Raw genomic sequence first — 22,917 nt, forward strand, 5'->3', positions numbered from 1 at the left:
AGCACAAACCTAGCTGGGAGTAGACAGAGCAGAATCTGTGCTCGTGCTTCTTGAAGTGACGGTATAAGCCAGACTGAGACTGAGGGCAGGAAATGATGCTCTGGGATTTTAAACATGATTTAAACAGGACAGAAGTGTGATTCCCCGCTGAATGGGTTCAGGTCTGCAGGTGGTCACCGGGTGCTTGCTGTCAAGATTGCAGCCTGGCTGTGTGCATTCCGTGAACTGGCAGGCAGAAAAGGTGCCTAAGTAGCATTCCACTTGTTAAGAGAAGTAACAGAAATCTTTGCTGAAAGCCACTGGTGTGCTCAATGTCTGACAGCCATCACAAAGAATTACTCTATGAGTCCCTGTGATGGTGTCACACCAGCCTGTCAAAACAATCATATATTCTGGCTTGACCTCACTGTTCAGACATCCTAAATGGAGATAATGGCATCTCTGGGCTTTCTGAGAGCTGTTAATCACACACCTGGAAGAAATACATCTGACATTCCCTGAGCTCGGCTCATTGCACCTCCATGTTTGAGGAATGTGGGACAGAAAGGGTTCGGCGGAGGTAGGGAAGAAAGGCCCTTTGCACAGCTGGGAATTTGCATTGTGATGAGAAACAGCTGGAGCTCACTTGAGAGAGGCTGACTCCAGCAAGCCTGTGCCCATGAAAATAACTGACACCTGCACCCACAGCAGATACTTGGCTTCTTTATATAAATATATAGCCAGTGAGTAAGGCAGAGTGGGTGGAGATGTACTTGGTGAAACACTGGGTAAGTAATGAGTGCAGGCTATTGTAGATAATGGGGCTTTTCTATACCTAGTCAGATGAACCAGGGGCAGCAAGGTGAGTGTGTTTGTGCTGGGTTTTCATTAGGCATGTTACTCGCTGCCTTACTTGTAGAGAGGCAAGCTGTCCCTGGAATGTTTCTTTTCAGGGAACTCATCAATTAGTAAGAGCTGTCTGTTTAGTGCTTTTTTGTGCCACTACTCTGCCTCTTGGTCGTATTTACCCTTTGCAGTCTTATGTACAGTACTCTTCATGCAGGTGTTATGTTAGCTCTGTGTTGACTTATCTGAATTGCATGGATTTCTTACCAGGAGTCCCTCAACCTTCCTACATCTCTCCATCACAATGCCTGAAGCTGCATGCAGTGTTTAACAGGTGTAGCAAACACAAGAAGTAATGGGAGAGGAGGCTTTATTGGAGGACAGTGCTATAGAAGAATCCTAAAAAAGAATATAAGTTTTAGAAGGTAAAATAAGGGAAGTCTGAGGAACAGAATGTAGGGAAGCTGTGCAAGATGATGCTGGAAGAAGTTCTGTATTGTGTAATGACAAGAGTGACTGACAAGAGTGACTTAACAGAGGACCAAACATGGGAGGTAAAAGAATGGGGAGGATGCCCATTTCAGTGGAAGTGGGAGAGAGAAATACATCTTGTAAGGGTTGAAAACTTTCTCAGGTATATTTGCCTGAAGCATGAGAAGCCACGCATGGAGACAGAGCCTCTTAGAGATTGCTGGAAGATCTGGCAAGTGTAACTGCTGCTCCTCCTCCCTTCATAAGTGCTGTTTCCTGTCTTGTGAGATAGTGTTGGGCTTGCCAGGGCTGTTGTGCCCAGAAGCAACAATGTGGTTTTTCATCTTGCATAAGCAACATTTAATTATTAGTCCCCCCCTCATTTTTATTTTTTTATTTTTTTTTTTTTTCCTTTTTCTTTCTTTTTTCCTCTCACCAACTTTCAGGTTGCCTTGTTTTTGCTTTGCTGAACTCTCCTTGATGAGAGTTTTTGAAATTCCTCTCATACCTTTAATTTCAGGGAGTAGTTGTTCCTGTGTCTTGTCTTTTCCCATTAAGCAGGAGGAGAGAGGCAGAAGTGTCCTTGGGAGAGCCAGAGCTTGTAATTCATTGGGAGGCTGGGATCCCTTGCACACATGTAGGTACCCCAATGCAGTCTAATTTTGGCCAATGGCAGTTTAGTAGCAGTGTATATACTAGTGGTGCAGAAAGGACAATACTTCTCTGAAAGCATGCATCAGGAACAGCTAGAAACAGATGTGCAGGATAAATAGGAAAAAAATAAGCAAGCAAGGCATAAATATTTTTTCTCCTGATTCTTTCTTTGTGTGGTCCTCTGACCTTAGAGATCTACCCCTTAAAATGAGAAAGAGATGCAGCACTGCACCTTTCAACCAAGTTTTCCTCAGGCTGCACTTGGCTTCTTTTTCCAAACCACATCAGAGGAAGACTTTATGTTTTCCTGCAGAGCCCTGATTTACACTGACTGCAGGAAGGCAGTCTGGGGCTGTCTGGCATGGCAAGCCTGGGCCCCTTGCTCCCAGCAAGACCCCATCCCACCCAGCACAGTTAGATGCAGAGGACCGACCTTAATGCATTTATTTGGTTTGTTTGTCCACTGGGCAAACTGGCTGTGCCCTATGGTGCGAATGGGATTCTGAGCAATAGGTTCTGGAGGTGAATTCTTCTGAGAGTGAGGTAGACATATGCCATCTCTCGGGTCCATGGGTAGCCTGGCAGCTCGTTGGCCCCACATTCACAGTTCCCTAGCTGGGATGTTTGCAGACTGCTTGGGAGAGTGTATTCACAGAATTCCTGGACCGAAGTTAAGCCCCCTTTCAAAGTGCTGGCTGTCCTCTGTTCACTTCCAGCTGAGTGCTGAGCAAAGCTCTGACAGCAGCACAGTGAGACATGCTGCACCTCGCCATCCTCCTCCTCTCCCGATGCCGGGGGGAGCAAACGGTAATCCCCAGGAGCAGAAACAGTTTCTTTAATGTCTGTTTTCAACCAGAATACTTTTCTGGGTATTTTAGGATTAGTCAGTCACATCTGTGTGTTCCTGTGCAGATGGGAAGCATGCATATTAAGTAGTCTTAATGATGGGGGGGGGAAAAAAAACAACAAACCTCATAGAAATGGGAATTAAGCTTCTTTTATAAGATTGTATAAAAGCTTCTGTCTTTTCTTGGCTCTAGTTAAGTGAAACCACATAGAATTTAATTCTTTAAAGGCACCATCTTTTCTGCTATTTCTTCTGCCTAAAAGCAAAGGTTAATCCCTAGTTCTGCTGAGCATCAGCACATTGGAGAGTGGGAAGCTGCAGGGAAGGAAGGAAGCAACAGAACCTCAGAGGCAGCAGCTCCATACTTCACTTTCCACCGCAGCATCTTCACTGGATGCACTTCTTAACGTGCACCAAGCCTTCAGAAAATACTGAGAGGATAAAATACTTTTAGGGGAGGGAGTAATATTAAATAAACAAGTTTGAGCATCCTCCAGTGGCCCTCACTATGTTTTTAAAGATTTATGCCAAATGCAGGCTTTATTGGAATTTGATCAGATAAAGCTCGGTTGCCATGAGAATGTCTCTGTTCATCAGTATTCTTGCCCGCTTTGAAGACTTCATCACATTTTTCTTTTATTAAGGTGCTTCTGTATTTATGAATAAAGTACCTGCTCCCTTTAGAAAAAGCTTGCCTTTTATGAATGAGCATTCCAAAAAATAAATGGGCAGCACTGCAAAGCTGGACAAGTGAAAACCCTTGTGGGGTGAAAAACAGTGGTTCAGTATTGTTTTTGAGATAGTTTTATTGTGTACAGATGATCAAACAATGACAAGTAATGACCGCTTCCTCTAGAAGCAGTACTGTGTTTTGGTACTGCATCATAAAGCATCACAGAAAATACATCCGAAGAGCTGTTTTTTGGTGTCATTGTCCTAGGGTGCCATGTGTTGTAGTTAGCTACTGGATGGTGAATGGGGGTCCTTACCATATGAAGTGTCCAAGGTTTGTGCAGCACCAGGCTAATGCCCAGGAGAACACTGCTTTGAGATGTGGAATTGAAAGCCACCAAGAGCAGCAGACCTTAGGTCTCTCCAGCTGCTTAGGAGTTGGACTCAGTGATCCTTATGGGCCCCTTACAACTTGGGGTATTCTATGATTCTGAGTTGAGTATGATCCTCTCTATGCTGAGGGTACCCACAACACTTGTATGGGGCACAGGAAGAAGTGGCCATCTTCCAGACAATATCAGACCTGGTTTCTTTAAGGGCCTTTCTCCTCTGTTGAAGGTATAAGAAGGAAGATGCAATGGAACATATTACCCCACTATGAGTCAGATTTAAATTTAAACCACAGTCAGTCTTTCAAATGCCTTCAGTTCAGAAAGTGTCTTGTTTTTCAGTTAGGGAATACATTTAAAATGAGCTGCTATAGATTTGGGCCAGATCTCAGTGGTGCAAATATGAAGCAATTTACACTGACCACAGTAGTGCTGCTCCAGATTGATCTCAGTACAATCGAGAGCAAAGGGACTTTGCCCTTTTTTTTTGGCCCCAAAAGTGCCATCTCTCACACCACTGAACAAAATAGCGGGAAGAAGTTTTTGTGGCACTGAGCTGGGCGAGAGATATCTGGGTTACAGATATCACCCAGTAGCATTCAGTTCAGTAACTGACTGCCATTGCTCCACAATTGCATTGCATCTCAAGTGGTATATTTGGATCCCACAATTTATGTATTGCTGTCCTGAAGCCAGGCCTTTGCACGCAGATTGGTTGTGAGGTTACAGTGAAGTGGCAAATGTGCAGTGCTTTTTGAAGTGCTAAACTCAGTATAAAGTGTGCACATAACTTCCTGCTTTACCCACCCAACCCCAGCAACTGAAGATCAGAGAAGGTTAAATTTTAGTGTATTTCAGTCAAGAATTCTTTTTTAATTGTTATTCCAAACACTGTACCTACAAAATACTCAGTATGTTTAAGACCACATGTAGAGTACCTTTGGCAAACACCCTGAGCGTGGGTGAGGGGAAGTATTTATCAGTGTGTCATATTCTCTGCCATCTGACAGCTTATCTCACGTGCAGCCAGCTCTTACGAGGAACTGCGAAGTTACTGAAGACAATTTGAAGTGGTACATAAAACACCATTAGCTATTGGCAAGAGCTGGTGCCCTACTGAAATGTCGGGCTCTGGGATGATAGATTTATTACAGTTTGCGGTGTGTGTACATTATGGGGAGCGTAGGGATGTAGGACATAGGTCGGAAATAAGCCTCTGAATTCAGATTCCTGCTATTCAGGTTGCAGTCTGGCAAGGTAACCAAATGTACAGACATGCCCAAGTTTTAACCAACACTGCAACTTGGTAGTTATTATGCTGGGCATATCAAGCTGGTGCAACAAAGACCATCAGAGGTGAGCAAGGAATTGAGGAAGGCTGGGGAGCTTTGTCATCAGATAGTTCATCTCAGGGCTAGCTAGTGAATAGAAATGTCTGGAGGAGAGGGAAAAAAGCAGCACTTGGGTCCAAAATATGAAAACTGTGCTGTAGAGCCTTGCCATACTTAAAAGCAAATGACAGGCCCTCAGCAAAAAGACCTAAAAAAAAAAAATGAAAATCCCACTGTTATTCAGCGGTGATGAGATAACAAAAGGACTCTGTCCTTCTTTTTGCCCTGCTACCCTGTCCAGTAGTGGACATATGAAGAAAAGATATGGATGAGAGGTATAGGAAAATGATGCGAAGCTTTGTGGGAGAGGAGAGCCTATATGAAGAAGAATAGATGATGGAAGAAAATACAGGATAGGAGTGGTTTGTGCGAGAGCCTGTAGGTGGTGGGAAGAGAAGTCTGTAAGGAGAACAGTGATAGAAGGAGAACAGTGCAGACAGGAGGAAGGAAAGAAAAGGAGTGACTTGTGGCAGAAGACATCACTGTGGAAGAGGCAGTAGATCTGAATATTAAAAAAGCAAAAAAGGTTTCATGCCAAAATATTGCAAGAAAATGCATGCGAGTGTGAAATGTGGCTATCAGGCAAAGGACTGAGGAAAAGGAGGGGGCTGGAAGAACTGAGCTCAGAGAGGAGGTGAGCAAAGAAGTACCCTGCTGGACACATGGTTTGGCTGGGAGACAGAAGAGCCCACTCTGTTTTTGTTGACTTTGGCTGCTCTTTGTTGATATTTTAATAAAACATAATGTGCCTCTGGCAAGTTAGAGCTAAATGCTAGATAACTTTACAGGATTTTTTTGTTTTGCTTCATTTTGCATAAAGTCTTTGGAGCTATCTTAAAATCTCCTATACGGCAGGAAATTGCACTCAATATTTCAAAATATTCCAGGAGAAGGACCCCAGACCCTCTATTCTTATTTATTGCTTTCACAACACAGTTTTCCTGCCTGCTTAAATGTAAATGAAACTGAGCAGCCGCAGGGCTGCATCCCCACCATACCCAGCACATGTATCTGCCACAGCAGGTGGAAGGCCCTGCTTGGGGAAGGAGTGGAGAGGAAATCCCTTCTCAGTCTTCATCCTCTTCCCTGAGGCTCATCCCCTCACCACAGGGTAAAGCAGTGAATCAGCCACAGCAATTCTCTGACATACTTCCCCTTCTTTTTCTGACCTGCTTTAGCTGCACTTCTCCTTGCCCCCTCACACTTCACCTTCTTTTACCTTTAAGCGAGTAGCAGCTGATGCTCAGGGAATTCTGCCACAGCTGTAGTCCATCCAGATATAAATGGGGCTAGGTTATGTGTGCAATATGTTCTTTTTATTTGCGAGTTTGCATGAAGAACGTGTCTGGCAAGTTCTGAGCAGATGGATCATACAGCTAGGGCTTTTTTTTAAGACTTTGGCAAGTACTCCATACCTTTGTATTTTGGCAGGAATTCTGCATTTCATATACTAGTCTCTAAAGATTCTGCCCTCAGTATGAGCCTGATTCAGAGACCTTCACAAGTAATGGAAAGGCTTCCACTGATGAGCAAGGGGACTGTAAAGCCCTTTTAACTCTGTTACACTGAAGGCAGTTTCTGAATTACTTTTTCAAAAGCGGTTACAAAAGAAGTGTGAAAGCCAGCACTAAGAGTTTTGGAAAAAATACGCAGTCCCTCTTGCACTAGTGGTGATAAGAAGGTTAAGATTCTGATAGCTGGTAGCCATTTATCTGGTACTATATTGAAGTTTTGGCACTTTATGACGTATGTCTCCACATACAATGAGTAAGAAACTGGATGGCAGGGTGTAGTGGTCTGCAGCAGAATTAGCGTGGTCTTTTTTTTTTTTTTTTTTTTTTTGAAAGGGCTGGATGAAATCCATGAGAACTGTCTGAGGAGACCTTTGAAATCTGGACTGAGGCAGAGAAGTGATTCTTTCAGTAGGGTGAATAGTACATAAGAATTTGGAAACCGCAAGCAGCTGCATATGCAGACCTTGGGAATCTGGTTATTACTCTGCACCGGATTAGGCTGGAGTCCCCTGCAGTGTTCTACTAGCCCAGAAGAGGTTATCCTAGATGGCAGTTTGTACCCAGAGATGTTCTGCGTAGTGAATTTATCTCTTCTGTGCTGTTAACCATCATTAGCACATCATTTAGCACTGGATCTCATTGTTTGGGCTTATTTGTTTTGTGCTCACAAGTACATGTCAGGTTATTTCCATTTCCATAAAAAGGCCCTTGAAGTTCCAATGGAAACCATGGATAATGATGATAAGTAGGAGAAAGATTAGTGAGTCTGCCAAAATCCTGTAATCCAAGAACATCACAGAAGTCTGAGATGACACAGAAGAGAAGGGAAGGAAGGAAGGAAGTTATCAGAGAGCCAACAGCATCTGGAGAGAGGAGATCAGACAGCCCAGAATAAATGGAAAGGAAAAACAGATTCATAGAAGGTTTTTACAAGATAATACCATCTTTACTGTTACGTGGTGATGGCAGATCCCACGCTGTCTGACAGCTGTGACCACCATAAGTATCTGGGCAACACAGCAGACACAATAGATATTTTTAGGTGGCCATGTAATCTTGTTATTGTGTTTTGAAAATTCAATAGCTTGTTTTAAGAAAACATAAGTCACCCAAAATATTTCCAAACAGTTAGTGACTCTAACTCTCCGACCCAGCTATAAAATGCCCTTGTTGCTGATGTTTGGCCTTTGATGTGTGCCTAGGGCTTTTTTTTTTTGGCTGCAGCAGATATATTGATTCATTGAGTCATTGATGCATCAGCCTATGTATCAACACTACTGGACCACTGGACCACATTTGATTTTCTTTGCTTGCTTGCTGGGGAGGCGATGAATTTATTAGCCAAAACTGTTCCAGTGTAAATTATACCTAATAGCAATTATCCCATTCTTTTGAAATTTTCTGTGGTAACTACTGAAGAATAGGAGTAGTTACTGGCCAGGCAGTCAAACCTGAAATAAACTAAGCAAGTTGCTGTTGTAGAGCTCTTATTGTGTGAGAGAACCAGTGTCTTTCTGACAGCTTTTTTCCTTTTATGAGTGCAGTGAGTCATGAAGACATGCTCTTCTGCTGTCTGCTCTGAGTGGTTATTGTTTAAAATATATATACTAATGTGCTCATTGAATTATCCCCTACTTTAGCTCTAATAAATGAACACAGATCAATTCTAGCTAGCAGAGCAGGTTCTCCATTCAAGGAATGAGTAGTGGGTAGAACACATTTAGAGATGCAGTGAAGAGTAAAAGATTTCAATGGGATTTATAAGGTACTTGTATTCTTTCAGGCCTGATGAGAGTGGCATGTGAAGGCACTCGTAGAGATCACCAAGTGAGCTTTTCAAATGCATAGCTGTACAAGCAAGAACAATGCTTTGTGTCTGTCTGGCTGCTTTATGATCTATTCCCCACAGTTACCTGCAATATTCAGGTATCCGCTATTGCGTTTTTCTTTGTTCTGCTGGCAGTAGCTGCATGTACATGATAACTTGAGATTTTTCCTGGATAATTCTTTTCCTCGAGTGCTTTTAAGAGGGATCAGAAAAAAAAAAAAAAAAAAAAAAAAAAAAAAGATGAGCAAAGTTTGAAGTGCATGCCCATAGTAATGACAGCTGGAAGGCAAGGCTTGAGAATGCAAACTACTTCATCAAGTAGAGATTAATGAAGTTTTGGCTAAATATTTGCCTACATGAGAAAGGAAAGAATTACATACAAAGGGAGGGCAGACAAAACCAAATTGTTCTTAAAAGTAATAGCAGTGATACTGAAGGAAATTTATTCTACATGCTGTGCTGGAAGTCTGCTGGATATTCCTTTTGTAACCATTCTACCTATTCAGCTAATCCTTTCCTAATAATGTGATCATATGTCTATGCATAATCCTTTTCTATAAAAGGCAGCACTGCATTATCACTTTGTTGGAGAAGAGACTAAATAAAGAGATATATGTGGAAGAATATCCCCATGTTTAGAAACTGTAAAGATTTTGCACAACCTGAATTTTGAATTTTGTTTGTCTTGAGCTTTCACTCATGCATGTATGAAGGTGTGCATGTTCATACCTGCATTCATGCAGTTTTTGTGCACTGTCAGCTACTTGTGCATACACCTGTAAGTGAGGGGGGTAAGATGATTTGTGTGGAAATTCTGTCTCTTATTTAGCAAGTGATTGGATGGCATTTCTGTGTGTAGATGGTATGCTCTTCCCCTACATGATACACCCAGCCCTGAAAGCTCTAGCAATCTAGGTCATAATCCATAGACATACAAAGTCCTCCTGCCTCTTGAAGGTAGATTTTTTGGATGCTGTTCCAGGAGGAAATGAGAAAAGACAACTACAATTTTAGTTCAGTCTTCTTTCTCTCTAGTGTTCTTTTTTCTTATGTTAATTTACTTGGAGCACTGAAAACTGTTGGACAGACATTCACCTTTCAGGCACCTTGCAGATACAAGTTGAGCAACAACATTTTTGATTGTGTTAGATGTGGTTGCAATGGGCTAAGCATAAAGGCAAGGCAATGTTTACAGACAAAGCAATGTTTATAGGTAAGGGTAATATCTCTTCTAAGAGCTATAGTGTAGTTGGAAGAAGTAGACAAGCTTTCAAGTGCTGGAGCTGCAAGGCATACAGAAGGCTTTTCTTCTATTTTTTTTTTTTTTTTTAAATAAGCCAGTTGATCTAGTAGGAAGTATATCTCATGTAATGTTACTGGGAGAGTGTTTGCAGAATATATTGTTAACCTTAAGACTTTCTGATAGGTTCTCACAAAGAGGCCATTTTAATTCTCACTGTGCGGGAAGTAGTTGCTTCAGTGTGGGTGGAAATAGGATGCAATGCAGAAAAGTGAAGAGACTCATTCATCTGGTGGGTTTGTGGGAGGAAACAGACTGATGAGCCTAGGATTTTATCATCCATTAGCTCTGTGTTAGGACTGCAATTTCCACACACACACATACACACACACACACACACACACAAAAAAAAAAAAAAAAAAAAAAAAAAAGGAAATGGAAACAGTGAGGCTAAAAGATCATTTTTGCTTGAGGTTGAAGCAGGCCTGCTAATTTCGCTGTGTGTGGCACTCATATTATACTCAGCAACATTTTGCTTAAGAATTACTAGTGCCTGTTTAATGCATGATGTCAGTTGTGGAAATTACTTATGCTATACTTAGTTTTTTTACTTTTTAGCTCATTCCTCATAACTTTTTTCCTGAACACACTACATAAACCATAAGGAGAGAAGCCTAAGTTTCAGATACCATAGACATTGAAGGATGAATTATATTCAGCTCTTTTAATCTACGCTGTCCATCCTGTCCTTCAGTTCTGAAACGCGCAGTCACTTCTCTTATGATTCAGTTCATGGGTCAGGATGGATGTTTTATGTGCTATTGAATATGTGCAGTGATGATCTCTTATACTTCTATAAAAGCCTTTCATGTCAGTTGGACACTGCTGATCCTTGACTTTGTCCTTTCATAGGAGTGAGATTGGGATAAAGACATTCTCTATTGGATACCAAAGCACAACTGAGTTTTCAAAACACTTCTAAGACCAATTATAGTTAACAGCAAGAGATTACTTTTGGCACATTGCTTACTTTCAGATCCTGACATCACTGCCAAAACTGCGAGGTATGCAGTTTCTGGAGTCAGTGGAAAGATATGACTGTGCAGAAAGGAAGAAAAATTAGCCAAGTTCTTGTGTCCCATTTGCTCCCCTGCCCCTGCACCCCCCAACGCATCGCTGCAGAGCGACAGCTGCATTACGTCCTCAGAAACACTTGAGTTGACCTGATAAAGACCAAAGGGAAGGCAGAGTTATATTTGTACTTCTCTGGGACTTTCCCAGCATTGATTTTGGATTGTCTCATCTCTCTGGCACTTCTGGGCAATGGTAGTCCCCTTGCTGCTGCCAGATTCTCTGTAAACAGTTGTTCAAACACTTTGTTTGAAGGGTGCCCTGTAAAAAGGACTCCTAGTGTTGAATGTTTGAGTGCCCTCAATTTCTACTGGAGACGTGAGCATCCTCTACTAGTGATGTTTGTTAATTTTCTGGATCAGGGCCAACATCTTCCCATATCTTTCTTCTTCTCTTCTCCTGCTGTAAATGTGATGATCAGGAGAAGAGCAAGGAGCTTATCAGATTGTGGCTCTTTTTGTAGTACAATTGATACTGTAGGAGCTGCTGCTGCGCTGGTGGATTTTGAGAGATCCAGCATACCTCGGTGTGGTATTCCAAATTCCTGCATCACAAAACTATCAATGTAGCAATAACCTGGCTGGTTTTGCATGCCCACAGACAGTGCTTTCTTACTGTTTAGTGTGTAACCAGTACTGGAAGTGCTGATGATCTACTGATATATCTTCAGTGCATAGACTATTTTGTACTTCAGCTTTTGATAGCACAGAATCACAGAATGGTTGAGGTCCTCTAGGGGTCATCTGGTCCAACCCCCTACTCAAACAAGGACACCTTGTTGTTGCCCAAGTGGCTTTTGTACATCTCCAAGGGGGAGAATCCACAACCTCTGGGCAACCCATTTCAATGTTCTGATACCTATGCAGTAAAGAAATATGTATTGATGTTCAGATAGAACCACTTGTGTTCCAATTTGAGCCCACTGCCTTTTGTCCTCACGCCGGGCACCAATGAAAAGAGCCTTCTTTGCATCATCTCTTCAGGTATTTACACACATTGATAAGATTCCTCCTGAGCCTTCTCTTCTTCAGGCTGAAAAATCTCAGCTCTCTCAACTTCTCCTCATTGGTCTTCATAGTTGGCGCTCTGCTGGGTATACTCTAGCCAGTGTGTTGCTAAAGAAGGTGGAATAGCCTCTGTTTTGATGTTCCAGTTGCTGTGATTTCCTTGACCACTAGTGTGGCAGGACAAATTTTCAGTGCAGTCATCTTGTGTGAATTAGGAAAAAGTATATGATGCCATGTTTTGCTTGGGGACAAAAGCTTATTTTCTTGAGGTGTTTTTTCATCACCTTCCTCTCACCAAACACCCAAAGATTCCTTGTAAAGCAGGAAGCAAATACAGGCGTACTTACTTGGATTTTGAAAGTCAGACATCATAACTGCAAGATACGCTGCAGTAGCAACAGAGCAGAATCATGACACAGTAGCCCTACGAGGACTTTGAAGTGTGGAGCAACTGATGGTTATTCTAAGGGAGAGGAAAAAGACTCCATTGGCTGAGTTGCAGTAGTCAGACTGTTGAATCCTTGTTGCTGTTGCCATTGTAATTGACAGTAATGATTCCGTAGAAACTAAGACATACTGCACTTTCTTTCAGTACTGAAAACTTGACTGAATGTACATCTGTTGCATAGAAATTTGAGCTGTAATAATTTCTTCTGCTCTTTTATAATGCTGATGGTCCACTTTAATGCAAATCTGCTGTTAAAACATTAACTTGCAGACAATCATATTTGTTATTTCTTGCAGGTTCTGAAATCAAAAGAATTATCATCACCAGGACAGCGCTACATCGACAGCAAAGTGGTTAAAACGAGAGCTGAAGGAGAATGGTTGTCTTTTGATGTCACTGAGGCTGTGCATGAATGGCTCCATCACAGAGGTGACAAGCAGTGTTTTGTCTTCACTCCTGCCCCAAATCGTCATTTATTAACTCAGCAGCATTTCAGGCTCATTCCACTCAAAAACTTATTCCACTTACTTTCATGTTTTGCAGACAGGAACCTTGGATTTAAGATAAGCTTACACTGTCCATGCTGCACCTTTGTGCCTTCCAATAATTATATCATCCCAAATAAAAGTGAGGAGCTTGAAGCAAGATTTGCAGGTAAAAACTGAAAAATATATATTTTTTTTACTTACTTATTTGAGAATCTTGAATCTTAACTAGTAGGAAATTGTGTTAAAGGCACAAGGGTATAACTGTCAGCTGAACTGTTCTAAAACCAACTGAACTACTCTAAAACCAAATGGCACGAGTAAGCTGTCTCATTCCATGCTTGCAGCTGCTGTGTCCTTAAATATCTCTGTTAAAGTTTGCAGCATCCACACTGGATATATATGCACATACAGTTTTGGATTCAGGAAAGACTAATGCACTGTAGACCATCCACTGTTGGATAATCGTGAGAAAATTTACTGAATACTTTCAGAATAAACCCTCTGCTGTCCATCCTAGCACTGCAAGTGTTCAGGCTTCAGTAGAGAAGATTATTGAAGAGTCCAATTAAGATAGTGTTTGGCACACACATAAGCTGCTTGCAGTAGATGTGTGTGAGCATGGTATGTTTTAAGAATATTGTTTGAAAAGCAATACTTGTTATGGCAAATTTCTAAACTGTAGGTAAGGCTGGTTTTCTTACAGAGGCACTTTATTTTTTTATGAAGGACCCCAGTATTTGTAAATACTTGCAAAAGTGCTTCTAGCTGTTTGGAAGCAGTGAGCAACTCCAGCATTTTTTTTCTTTTTCATTTATATCAGTAATATTAAAATTCATCTGAGCAATGACATCAGTTGCTTCAGAAATAAGTGAAGAATAGGTGCCAGACTTGAACAAACGTGCTGCCATGCTCCACTCCAAGTGAGTTGTGGGTTGAAGTAGCAGGAGGGGTATGTCTGTTCAGTGTGCTCCCACTTCAAGCAGTGTAAGTCTGAGTGTCAGGTGAAGTCAATAGAACTACATTGCATAATACTGGTTATCTCAATACATATACTCTCAATCACTGGCATTTGCAATTTATTGTTATTCATATATTAGTTGCACAAATGCTTTTTATGCTGATAGCTTGGTAAAAACTTAAAGATTGGATTGAATAAGTAATACAAAGAATTATGTAATAAGGGTTATGGATATATATGCTTTCTGTGGACAGCAGACAAAGTGATATATAGTAAGCATAAGCTCCAGTATGTTTTTGAGCCATTCAGGTTTCATTTTCTAATAGGGAAATGTTATTTAACTGATGATGCCAGAATTATCATCAATCAGTGCTTGAAGTAGAGCCTATATTAGAATAAACTCATGCTGTTTATCAAGTTTTCATTTATTCAAATATATCATGATTTGGTTCATTGGTTTTCCAAGGATTTGGCTGTATTCCTTGTCAAATATTACATTTATTTAACCATTGTTTCACTGCATTGGAATTTTTTTTCTTTTAAGTAAATATATGGATTGTAGATATGAATAAAGCCATTGTGTGCATTTTAAAGCAATGTTAGTATGACATTTGATCTTTGTATTTTTGCATGTTACAAAAAGTAACTTTTTTCCTTTAGATAGCATTATCTGGTTCAGGAGGTTAATTTTCAAAAGGTTCTCAGTGACAGGCATAACACGAGCTATTTAATTCCTGGGAAAGGCTAAAATTTGGGTTCTGTTGCCCATCCTATTGCTATGATAAGAAAGTTAGTAAGGCAGTTAGAGTTTCAAGGGAAAATACAAAATATGAGATCATTGATTTCTACTGCAAGAATAAATATTTTGATCAATGTCCTTGCCATGATCATACAGAAGAAGGATATATAGAAGGATATAGAGGATCATACAGAAGAAGAATAACAGATTTTTTTGAGAGAATTGGCAGAATTTAATAAACTGACAGTGAGAGACAGAGAATTTATAAGCATTAGAAATACGTAAATGTGATAGAGAAAACTAATGAGTTGAAAGTAAGCAGTGGGAAATGCAGGTTGATTATCCAGAGTAGCTTTAATGCTATTACAAAGTTTAGAAAGGTGCATAACTGTTAGAAGACTGCAAGCTGTTAGAATACTGCCCTAAGTGAAGTACAAAAAGCATCGTTGCTTCGGGCATTGGAAACTGGTTTAAGCAATATAAATGCATTGGCTGAAGGGACTCCACATATCTTTTCTCTTATTCATTTCAACGATTTTGGTAAGTGTACTGACGTGCCATTAAGTGGCTATGAATATGGAGGTCTGATACAACAGATGCATGAGAACTGTGAATATGTTTGGGATCTTGGGCTGAAATTTGGCTCAACTTTCCCAGTAAATGTGTTCAGTTGACGCCATTGTTGCCCAGGTTCTGATAGCATTTTTTTTAAAGAGATGGTTTATTTAATTTGTGAAGAAAATAGCAACATAATGTTTATCACCAAAATGTATTTTTTGAAGGTATTGATGACTACACATATTCCAGTGGTGATGTGAAAGCTTTAAAGTCCAATAGGAAAAAATACAGTGGGAAGACCCCACATCTTCTGCTAATGTTGTTACCCTCCTACAGACTTGAGTCGCAACAGCCCAGTCGGCGGAAGAAGCGTGCTCTAGATGCTGCCTATTGTTTTAGGTAACTATGCATCTACATTTAGTATCCTTTACAAAACTGTGCCAGCTTCTGAATTGTAATGCAGTTGCTTATCATGCAAGCAAATGTTTTTTTATGGTAGGCATTTTACAGAGCGTGGTCCTTGTTCACAGACCCACAGTGTCCATGCCCAAAGGGTATCTGTCCAGTGTGCTCCACTCCCATGGAGACAGTGTCTGAAGAGGAAGGTTAGAACCTCAGAATGCAGAAACTGAGTTCCACCTGGGGTGATTCCCAAGCCTATCATCTTCATAGTTATAACCAAATTATCACCTCCGCTGTGCTGAGTGGGACTCAGTAGGACCTGGAGAAAAGTACTTCAGTGATCCTCCATTAGCTTTCTATAAGCAATTCTTGCCATGTATGAGCATCTCATTTCATTTACAGTATAAACTACAACAGATGTGATTAACTTGTTTTTAAATCATCATTCAGGGAGCAAACAACTGGATTATTTTTGTTCTCTATGTTGTCCTTGTGATAGCCAATGCATTTGTCTGTATTTTATTTTCCAGGAACGTGCAGGATAATTGTTGCCTGCGTCCACTTTATATTGACTTCAAGAGGGATCTTGGCTGGAAATGGATTCATGAACCTAAAGGATATCATGCCAATTTCTGTGCAGGAGCCTGCCCATATTTATGGAGCTCAGATACTCAGCACAGCAGAGTAAGTAAATCGGTCCAGATAGTAGCCTTAGTTGCACCAGAGGAGATTTAGGGGGTGGATATTAGGAAAAATTTCTTATTGGAAAGAGAGGTGAAGTATTGGTACAGGCTGCCCAGGAAGGTGATGGAGTCACTGCCCCTGGAAGTGTTCAAGAAAAGGGTAGATGTGGCGCTTAGAGACATGGGCTAGTTTCTATTTTATAACTGCAGGGTGAAATATGTTTCTTGGACTGTCATCAGTACAAGAGCCTGAAGCTTCCACATGTTATCTCAGTAAATAAGAAAATATGACCCTAAAGAGGGACTTGCATGTGCCCTCAGACTAGAGTTGAAGCTGAAGTCATGCATTGATCCAAAGATACAGAGATACAGTTTTTTTAGCATGGTCATCAATACAGTGTAGGAATGCATCCTATACTGTTTGTGACCATAAGCATGATACAGCTTTGGAAGGCTGACTGAAAAAGGACCAGTCAGTAAAGAGCATGAGTGCAAAATGGCAATGAGTTCCCTCCCTCGGCCAAGGCACTCAGAATGATTATGGGGCTGAGTCTTAGCATCCAATTTTCACCTGCTTTATGAGTTGCTCTTTTTGTATTGTTAGTGATCTGCTACCATGCTGAATTTCATGATGAGGTAGGGATAGGTGTACTTCTTCGAAAGAGGCATTTATTCTTGTACATTGAGAATTTATTTGAGCAAGAATGACCTTGTGTCTGGGGTGCTTATGAACTGATAGATGGTTGGGATACAATCTTCTATTGTAGGGATTGGATGGGTTATTCTAGCCAAGTGCTTTAGAATGAGTGATACTCTGCTGTGAAGTGCCTATTTTTCTCCACTGTCAATATGGATGTCTAGACTGTAAATGTATGAGGCAGGCATTTGCATTGCAGTTGTCATAAAGAAAGAATTTCACCCTCAGGTCCGTACTAAGGATGATGTCTCCTTTTTTACTAATCTTCCTTAAAATATCAGATCAGTGTCAGCCTCTTCAAGAGAGGGATTGCTTTCCTTTTGGTCTGTAAAGACATAAGGTACAGGCCTAAGTGTAGGTATCTTTTGTAACTGTGAGTGGCTGTGGCATTGTAGTATCAGCAGTGGCTGTCAGCTGACAGCGGTAAATATTTTTTAATAGAACCTATGTTTCCATGCTTGTGTGGAGTAGTAGTGTACGCTGTTGGGAGCAGCACTTGTTTTTAAAGGAAAGAGGAAGAATAACTGTCATGATCACAAATATGTGGTTTGGATAGTCACCCAAATAGGCAGAGGTTGCTTAATAAAGTAGTTAGTGTTGCTGTCCTGAACAGGACTTCTGTCTCTAAAAGCTGTAAAAGTTGTGTTGAAGCTCTAGGAAAAGGTCATTTAGTGTTTAGCTAACACATTAATGGCATCCTCGGAAATACCTGTGAATCATCAGTGGGTAACCCTACATACTTCCCTTGCAGAGAACCATGCATATGAATCCAATGTGACATAAAGTACCAGTGCTGCTGATCCTCAGCCACAGCTGATCCTCAGTTGGACTACTGAGGAAGTAGTCATGGTTCTTGAAGGGTGGCATTAGTGGATTTACAGAAAAGTATGCAGGGATGAGAAGCAAAGCAGTACTCATGTGCTGAAAGACTCTCCTCTCCCTTTGGTGCTCTTGTAAAACCGAAATCCTGTAACAGTAAATGACAGTCTGAAGTTGCAGATGAAAGTCATTCAGTCTTTTCTTTCCCTATACATACAATACAGCATGTGTGCTGCTTTGAAGAGCTATGCTTTCAAGTCAGGCTGCAGGTACATACATGTTTTAAGATTTAAGGCTGTGGGGATAAAACAGTAGGAAGCTCAGATGGTTTGTGACACCAGGTTGAACTGGAGAAGCGTGCAAAAATATTCAAATCCAGGCATCTTTCTTCTGATTTCACTGGACTTTTTCCCAGGCACTGGAGGAGGAAGTGATGCAGAAAGGAATTTGCTTTCCGGAGTGGAGCAGGCAGAGGAATCTGTCTTAATCTCTTATTTCCTTTCTCCTTCTAGGTACTCAGCTTGTATAACACCATAAATCCAGAAGCTTCTGCCTCTCCATGCTGCGTGTCCCAGGATTTAGAACCCCTCACCATCCTCTACTACATTGGCAAAACACCCAAAATTGAACAGCTGTCCAACATGATTGTAAAGTCTTGCAAATGCAGCTAAAGGATACCCCAGAAGCAACGTGACATGTGTGTATCAAAAAATAAAAATAAAAATAATAACCAAGGAAAAAAGAAAGAGAGAGCGAGGAGGAAAGAAAGAAAAACGAAAATCCAGGATCATCAGTGTTAAAAGGAAAAAAAAAAAAAAAACAAAGAAGAAAAAAAAGCGGTACTAGTCTGAACTGTTTGAAAGTTTGTTTTTGTTTTTGTTTTTTTTTTTTAAACTGGCATCTGAAGCAAAACATTGAAGGCCTTTATCTTACATTTCACTACACATAGTGTGAGATAGACAAGAAGCAAAGTTAAAGGAAAAAAAAAAAAAACCTTTTAAAAAATAAACACTGGAAGAAATTTGTTAGTGTTACTATGTGAAAGGAAAAAAACAGGAAAATCCCATGAAGTGGAGTTGCTGTATCTGTCCCGTGCCTTACTTGATCTCTCTGTATTGTTATGCAATAGGCATCCTACCCATTCCTCTTAGTTGTAGAGTTAACAGTGCATTATTTATTTGTGTGTAAAAACTATCAAATGAACATTTCCATATTGCCATTGGAAAAAGAAAACCAGCAAATGTGGACAAAATGGAGACCAAATAAACTGCCAGAAATACATAGAAAGCCTAAAGGAATACAAGCTCAAAAGTTTCAGAAAGTAATGGTTAGTTTAGTTGGATTTAAATAGAAATCAGTTATTACACTATTGAGAAACTCTGCCTTTAAAATACCTTATTTTTCATGCCAGCTGCCTGGAGAGGCTTCTTGTAAGGTCTCAAACCCTTGTTTTAAATACTGAATAACTTACTAATAAAGGACACTCTGTTTCAGTCTCAAAGACAAGTCTATAAGATTTTTTTTTTTTACTGTAAATGATTTAAATGTCAGTTTAGTAAACCAGTGAAATATTTAACATGTACTGGTCTAATCTTCAGACCTTAATATGTTGCTGTATAGCTATGCTATGGGATTTTTTGTTCTTTTGGTATATGTAACCATACCTAGAGTATTGCAATAGGTGGGTAGTAAAAGCCAGCTTAATTGGAAACATATCTGTAGATCTCTATTTGTAAACTATTAAAAAATTAAGTACTTTATGTGTAATGTGTAAATTTTCACCATATTTTTGTACTCTGTAATACTGTCAGCTCTCATGAGTTTGAATTTGAATTTGGGGCTCTTTTTGATCACTCAGAATCACGTGTTTCCCTCTAGCTGGCCAGTATGAGTAGAGTCCCTATATTTTGACTTGCACTACAAATACATGTTTTATAATAATTGCTATACATGTGCTTTGTATATTGTTCATCATTATGACATAAGCTACCTGACTCCATTTGTGTTTTTTTTTTTTGTTTTTTATTTTTGTTTTGTTTTTGTTTTATAAAAAAGGATGGATTAAAGTGCTCTCTCCTCCCCTCCTTCCCTCCCTCCTCTCTCATCCCCATTTGTAACACTTGAATCGTGATGCGGTTCAGAGGCAGAGAGTGACATCTGCTCCTGTGCAAAAAGCTGGTACAGAGTATCTGCCTCAGCAATGCCTTTGCATGGGGCATGCATTGGAGCAGGCTACCCTGGGGCTCACACACAGCAGGACTTGCCCTGCCATTAAGCTGTGGGGCTGATCCTGCTCCCAACGCACTAACAGAGGCTTGCCTTTAACTTCTGCAGTGGCATGGCAGGATTTGCAGGGTCAAACTCTTGATTTTTTGAGTTTTCAAACTTATTAAAAGAAAAAAATGGAAAAAGAAATATGGGGTCTCTAGGGCTTTGTTGCTGTTACGCATTTGAATATTGTAGAGGGAGTTGAAAAATAATCCACATCATACATTTCTTTTCTAAAAAGTTTAAATTGGCAAAAAAAAAGTCATGAAGAAGACACAATCATATGATGAATGGTTTTGCATGGCAGAGCTTGAAAACTGCGCTAGAAACATGCTACTTGGATGAGAAGGACATTTTCTGTCATTGACCTGAGTGGTGTCAGGAGCATGCTCCTGAGCTTTATGTTGTCAACTCCAGTTCTAAGATGTGCAATTTCTTTGACTTCAGCAGAACACTGATGCAAAGCTGAAGTACCGCAGCGGCTTGCACCCGCCGCTCCTCAGGACTTCAGCAGAGTCTATGCTTACTGCCTACATGGACACGTAGACCCACAGTTGATCTAATCCCACCCATTGACTCAGCACAGAGGAGGAGGTATGTTAGACTTCTGATTTATTTAGCGAGTTGAAATGAACAAGTGAAAAATCTGTCCTGCTAACACTTGCTTGAGCCAGACTTACTCCAGTGAGAAGATGCACTGAACTCAGTGAAACTCCTCAGGGTAGTAAATACTCTGGATTTTGCTGCATACAGCAGCAAAATTAGTTTTATCAGGTTCAGTATGAGAAAACTGTATTTTTGTTGGACAGGAAGGGAGACATGGATGAACACGTTTCAAAAGGCTTAAGAACATTTTTGCAATTCTCTGCTATGGGAATGCAACTTAGAGTGGATTTGAAGCTTTGGAAAAGTGGAGTACAAGATAGCATAGTTGTCCAATTATACTCACTATGCGCTGGACGCAGCTGAAGATTTTGGTTTGGGTTTGGAGCTTTTGTTGTCTAAATTTAAACATAAAGCCTTATTTCTGTTAATCACTACCACAAGATCAGATACTTTTTTTTTTTTTTAAGTTTTTTTTCCTCAAAATGCACTGATAGTATTTGAGATATTGTTATAAATCTCCTACAACTTTTTTTTCTCCACTTTATTAGGCATGCATTTTGCTTAATTACCAGGGACACTATTAGACCTGATCCTACAGTGCGCAGAACTCATGGGTGAAACACCCCTCTATAGAGTGGTGTGATGTGAAGCCAAACACCACTCAGGTCTGATGTTGATTACCACCCCCTCCCCCCATCAAATGATGTTTAGATGGGACTGCAACAGTTTAAACTGTCACAATAAGTAGGTAGCTGCTACCATCTCAGCAAAGTCCCTGAGCATTGGTGATGCCCAGCACCTGGCAGGAAATGTTTCGCACTTTGAAAGGTCAGACCCAAAGGAGCTGTGTGAGCTTGAGGGGGGTCTTAGCACTTAGCTGAGTGGGTTAGGACAGCATTTTTTATGTGTTTAGCAACAACACGATTGTATGGTTGGTGTGGTTTAAAAGAAAAAAAAAAAAAAAGGAACTTAAAGGACAGCTGTGTTGTACTTTGGTGATCGATTACTCTGTATTTTAACACATTGTATGTCTGTTTTTGTGGTGCTCTAGTGGTAAATAAATTATTTCAATTATATGCTGGTGTTGTTCATATGACAGTGTTCTTCTGGCATAGACAATTCCTCAGCTCAGGCTCAGCTTAATTGCTGCCAAGCACTTTTTTTGTGGGGAGCCTTGATGTGGTCCAGCACATTTGCTCTGAGGATTACTTTCCCCTCAGCAACTGCATAATATGTTGGTCTGCAGACAAGAAGTGGCTTCTGGTTGACTGCTCTGAGCAGCAGCACTATCCCATGTATGCACAGGACAAGGACTACCCCATACAGGGGGTTGGAGCAGTGTTACTACATGACCTCACTATGCCCCATCTTTCACCAGCACCCTACCCAAACATCTAAAGGTCCCTCTGCATGGCTGTTACTCCAGGCACCAGTTACAGTGGCTTTCCTCTTTGGTAGTGGGTTTCAAAGTAACTCCTTCCTCATGCCTGTAGTGCCACAAAAGATGAGAAGGTGATCTGAGTCAATTTTTGGATGCCTGGACAGTGAATGGTCTCACGTCATCGCATCCTTCAGTAAAGGAATGGTGAAACTTATTTTGTACATTGAACAAAATAGCCTTCAGCGGCATGAAATGGGTATATTGGAGGAGGGGCAACAGGCACAAGTTAGAACAAGGAAAATTCTGGCTTAATGCAAGGAAAATATTTGTACAGTGGAGCTGGAACAGGCTGCGTGGCGTCTCCATCCTTGGAGATGCTCAAAACCTGCTGGGCAAGGCTGTGGGCAGTCTGCTCCCGCTGCACCTGCTCTTAAGCAGAGGTTGGGATCCTGGAGATCCCTGCTTGCCTCCATGAAGCTGCAGATGATTACAGCCCAACCCAATCATTTATCTGATTCTCAGTCTTTTCAGCTAACTCTGTTAGCAGCAGCCACAAAATCATCTTGAAATATTTTGGTTTTTTTTTGTTTGTTTCTATGTTTGTTTTGTTTGCTTGCTTGTTTTTATAACAAGAAATACGATTCCATAGTAAGTCTGTCTCCATGCACTCTGCAATATATAATTGTAATATCTAAACAAATAAGAAGTAGAGAGCAGGGTATTGCAGCTTTTTTTTTTTTTTTTTTTTTTTTGCTAGCCCTTTAGCAGCACCTGTCAAATAAATAAAGCAGACTGGAGGAAGGGCTGCAGCATAGAATCATGCTTCCAGAAGTTGGACTGATGACAAGAGGGGCTGAACACCTTACTTTCTCTTCCATATACTTTGTCTGGGATCTAAGGG

At 40.7% G+C, this 22,917-nt stretch overlaps 1 protein-coding gene across 1 annotated transcript in view; it reads left to right on the forward strand.

Annotated features, from left to right (window-relative positions):
- The window catches only part of TGFB2 (transforming growth factor beta 2), a 62,078-nt gene extending 40,367 nt beyond the window's left edge, over positions 1-21,711 (forward strand). Inside the window, exons 3-7 of the mRNA XM_042895167.1 lie at positions 12,714-12,846; positions 12,961-13,071; positions 15,385-15,559; positions 16,093-16,246; positions 18,274-21,711. Coding sequence (XP_042751101.1) covers positions 12,714-12,846; positions 12,961-13,071; positions 15,385-15,559; positions 16,093-16,246; positions 18,274-18,432 — 732 coding nt within the window. The 3' untranslated portion in view covers positions 18,433-21,711. The remainder of the gene's footprint in view (positions 1-12,713; positions 12,847-12,960; positions 13,072-15,384; positions 15,560-16,092; positions 16,247-18,273) is intronic.
- Positions 21,712-22,917: the final 1,206 nt, after the last annotated feature.

Source organism: Lagopus leucura, unplaced genomic scaffold, assembly GCF_019238085.1.
Source record: "Lagopus leucura isolate 7727_CA_CO unplaced genomic scaffold, USGS_WTPT01 Super-Scaffold_73, whole genome shotgun sequence".
Classification (NCBI taxonomy): Eukaryota; Metazoa; Chordata; class Aves; order Galliformes; family Phasianidae; genus Lagopus; species Lagopus leucura.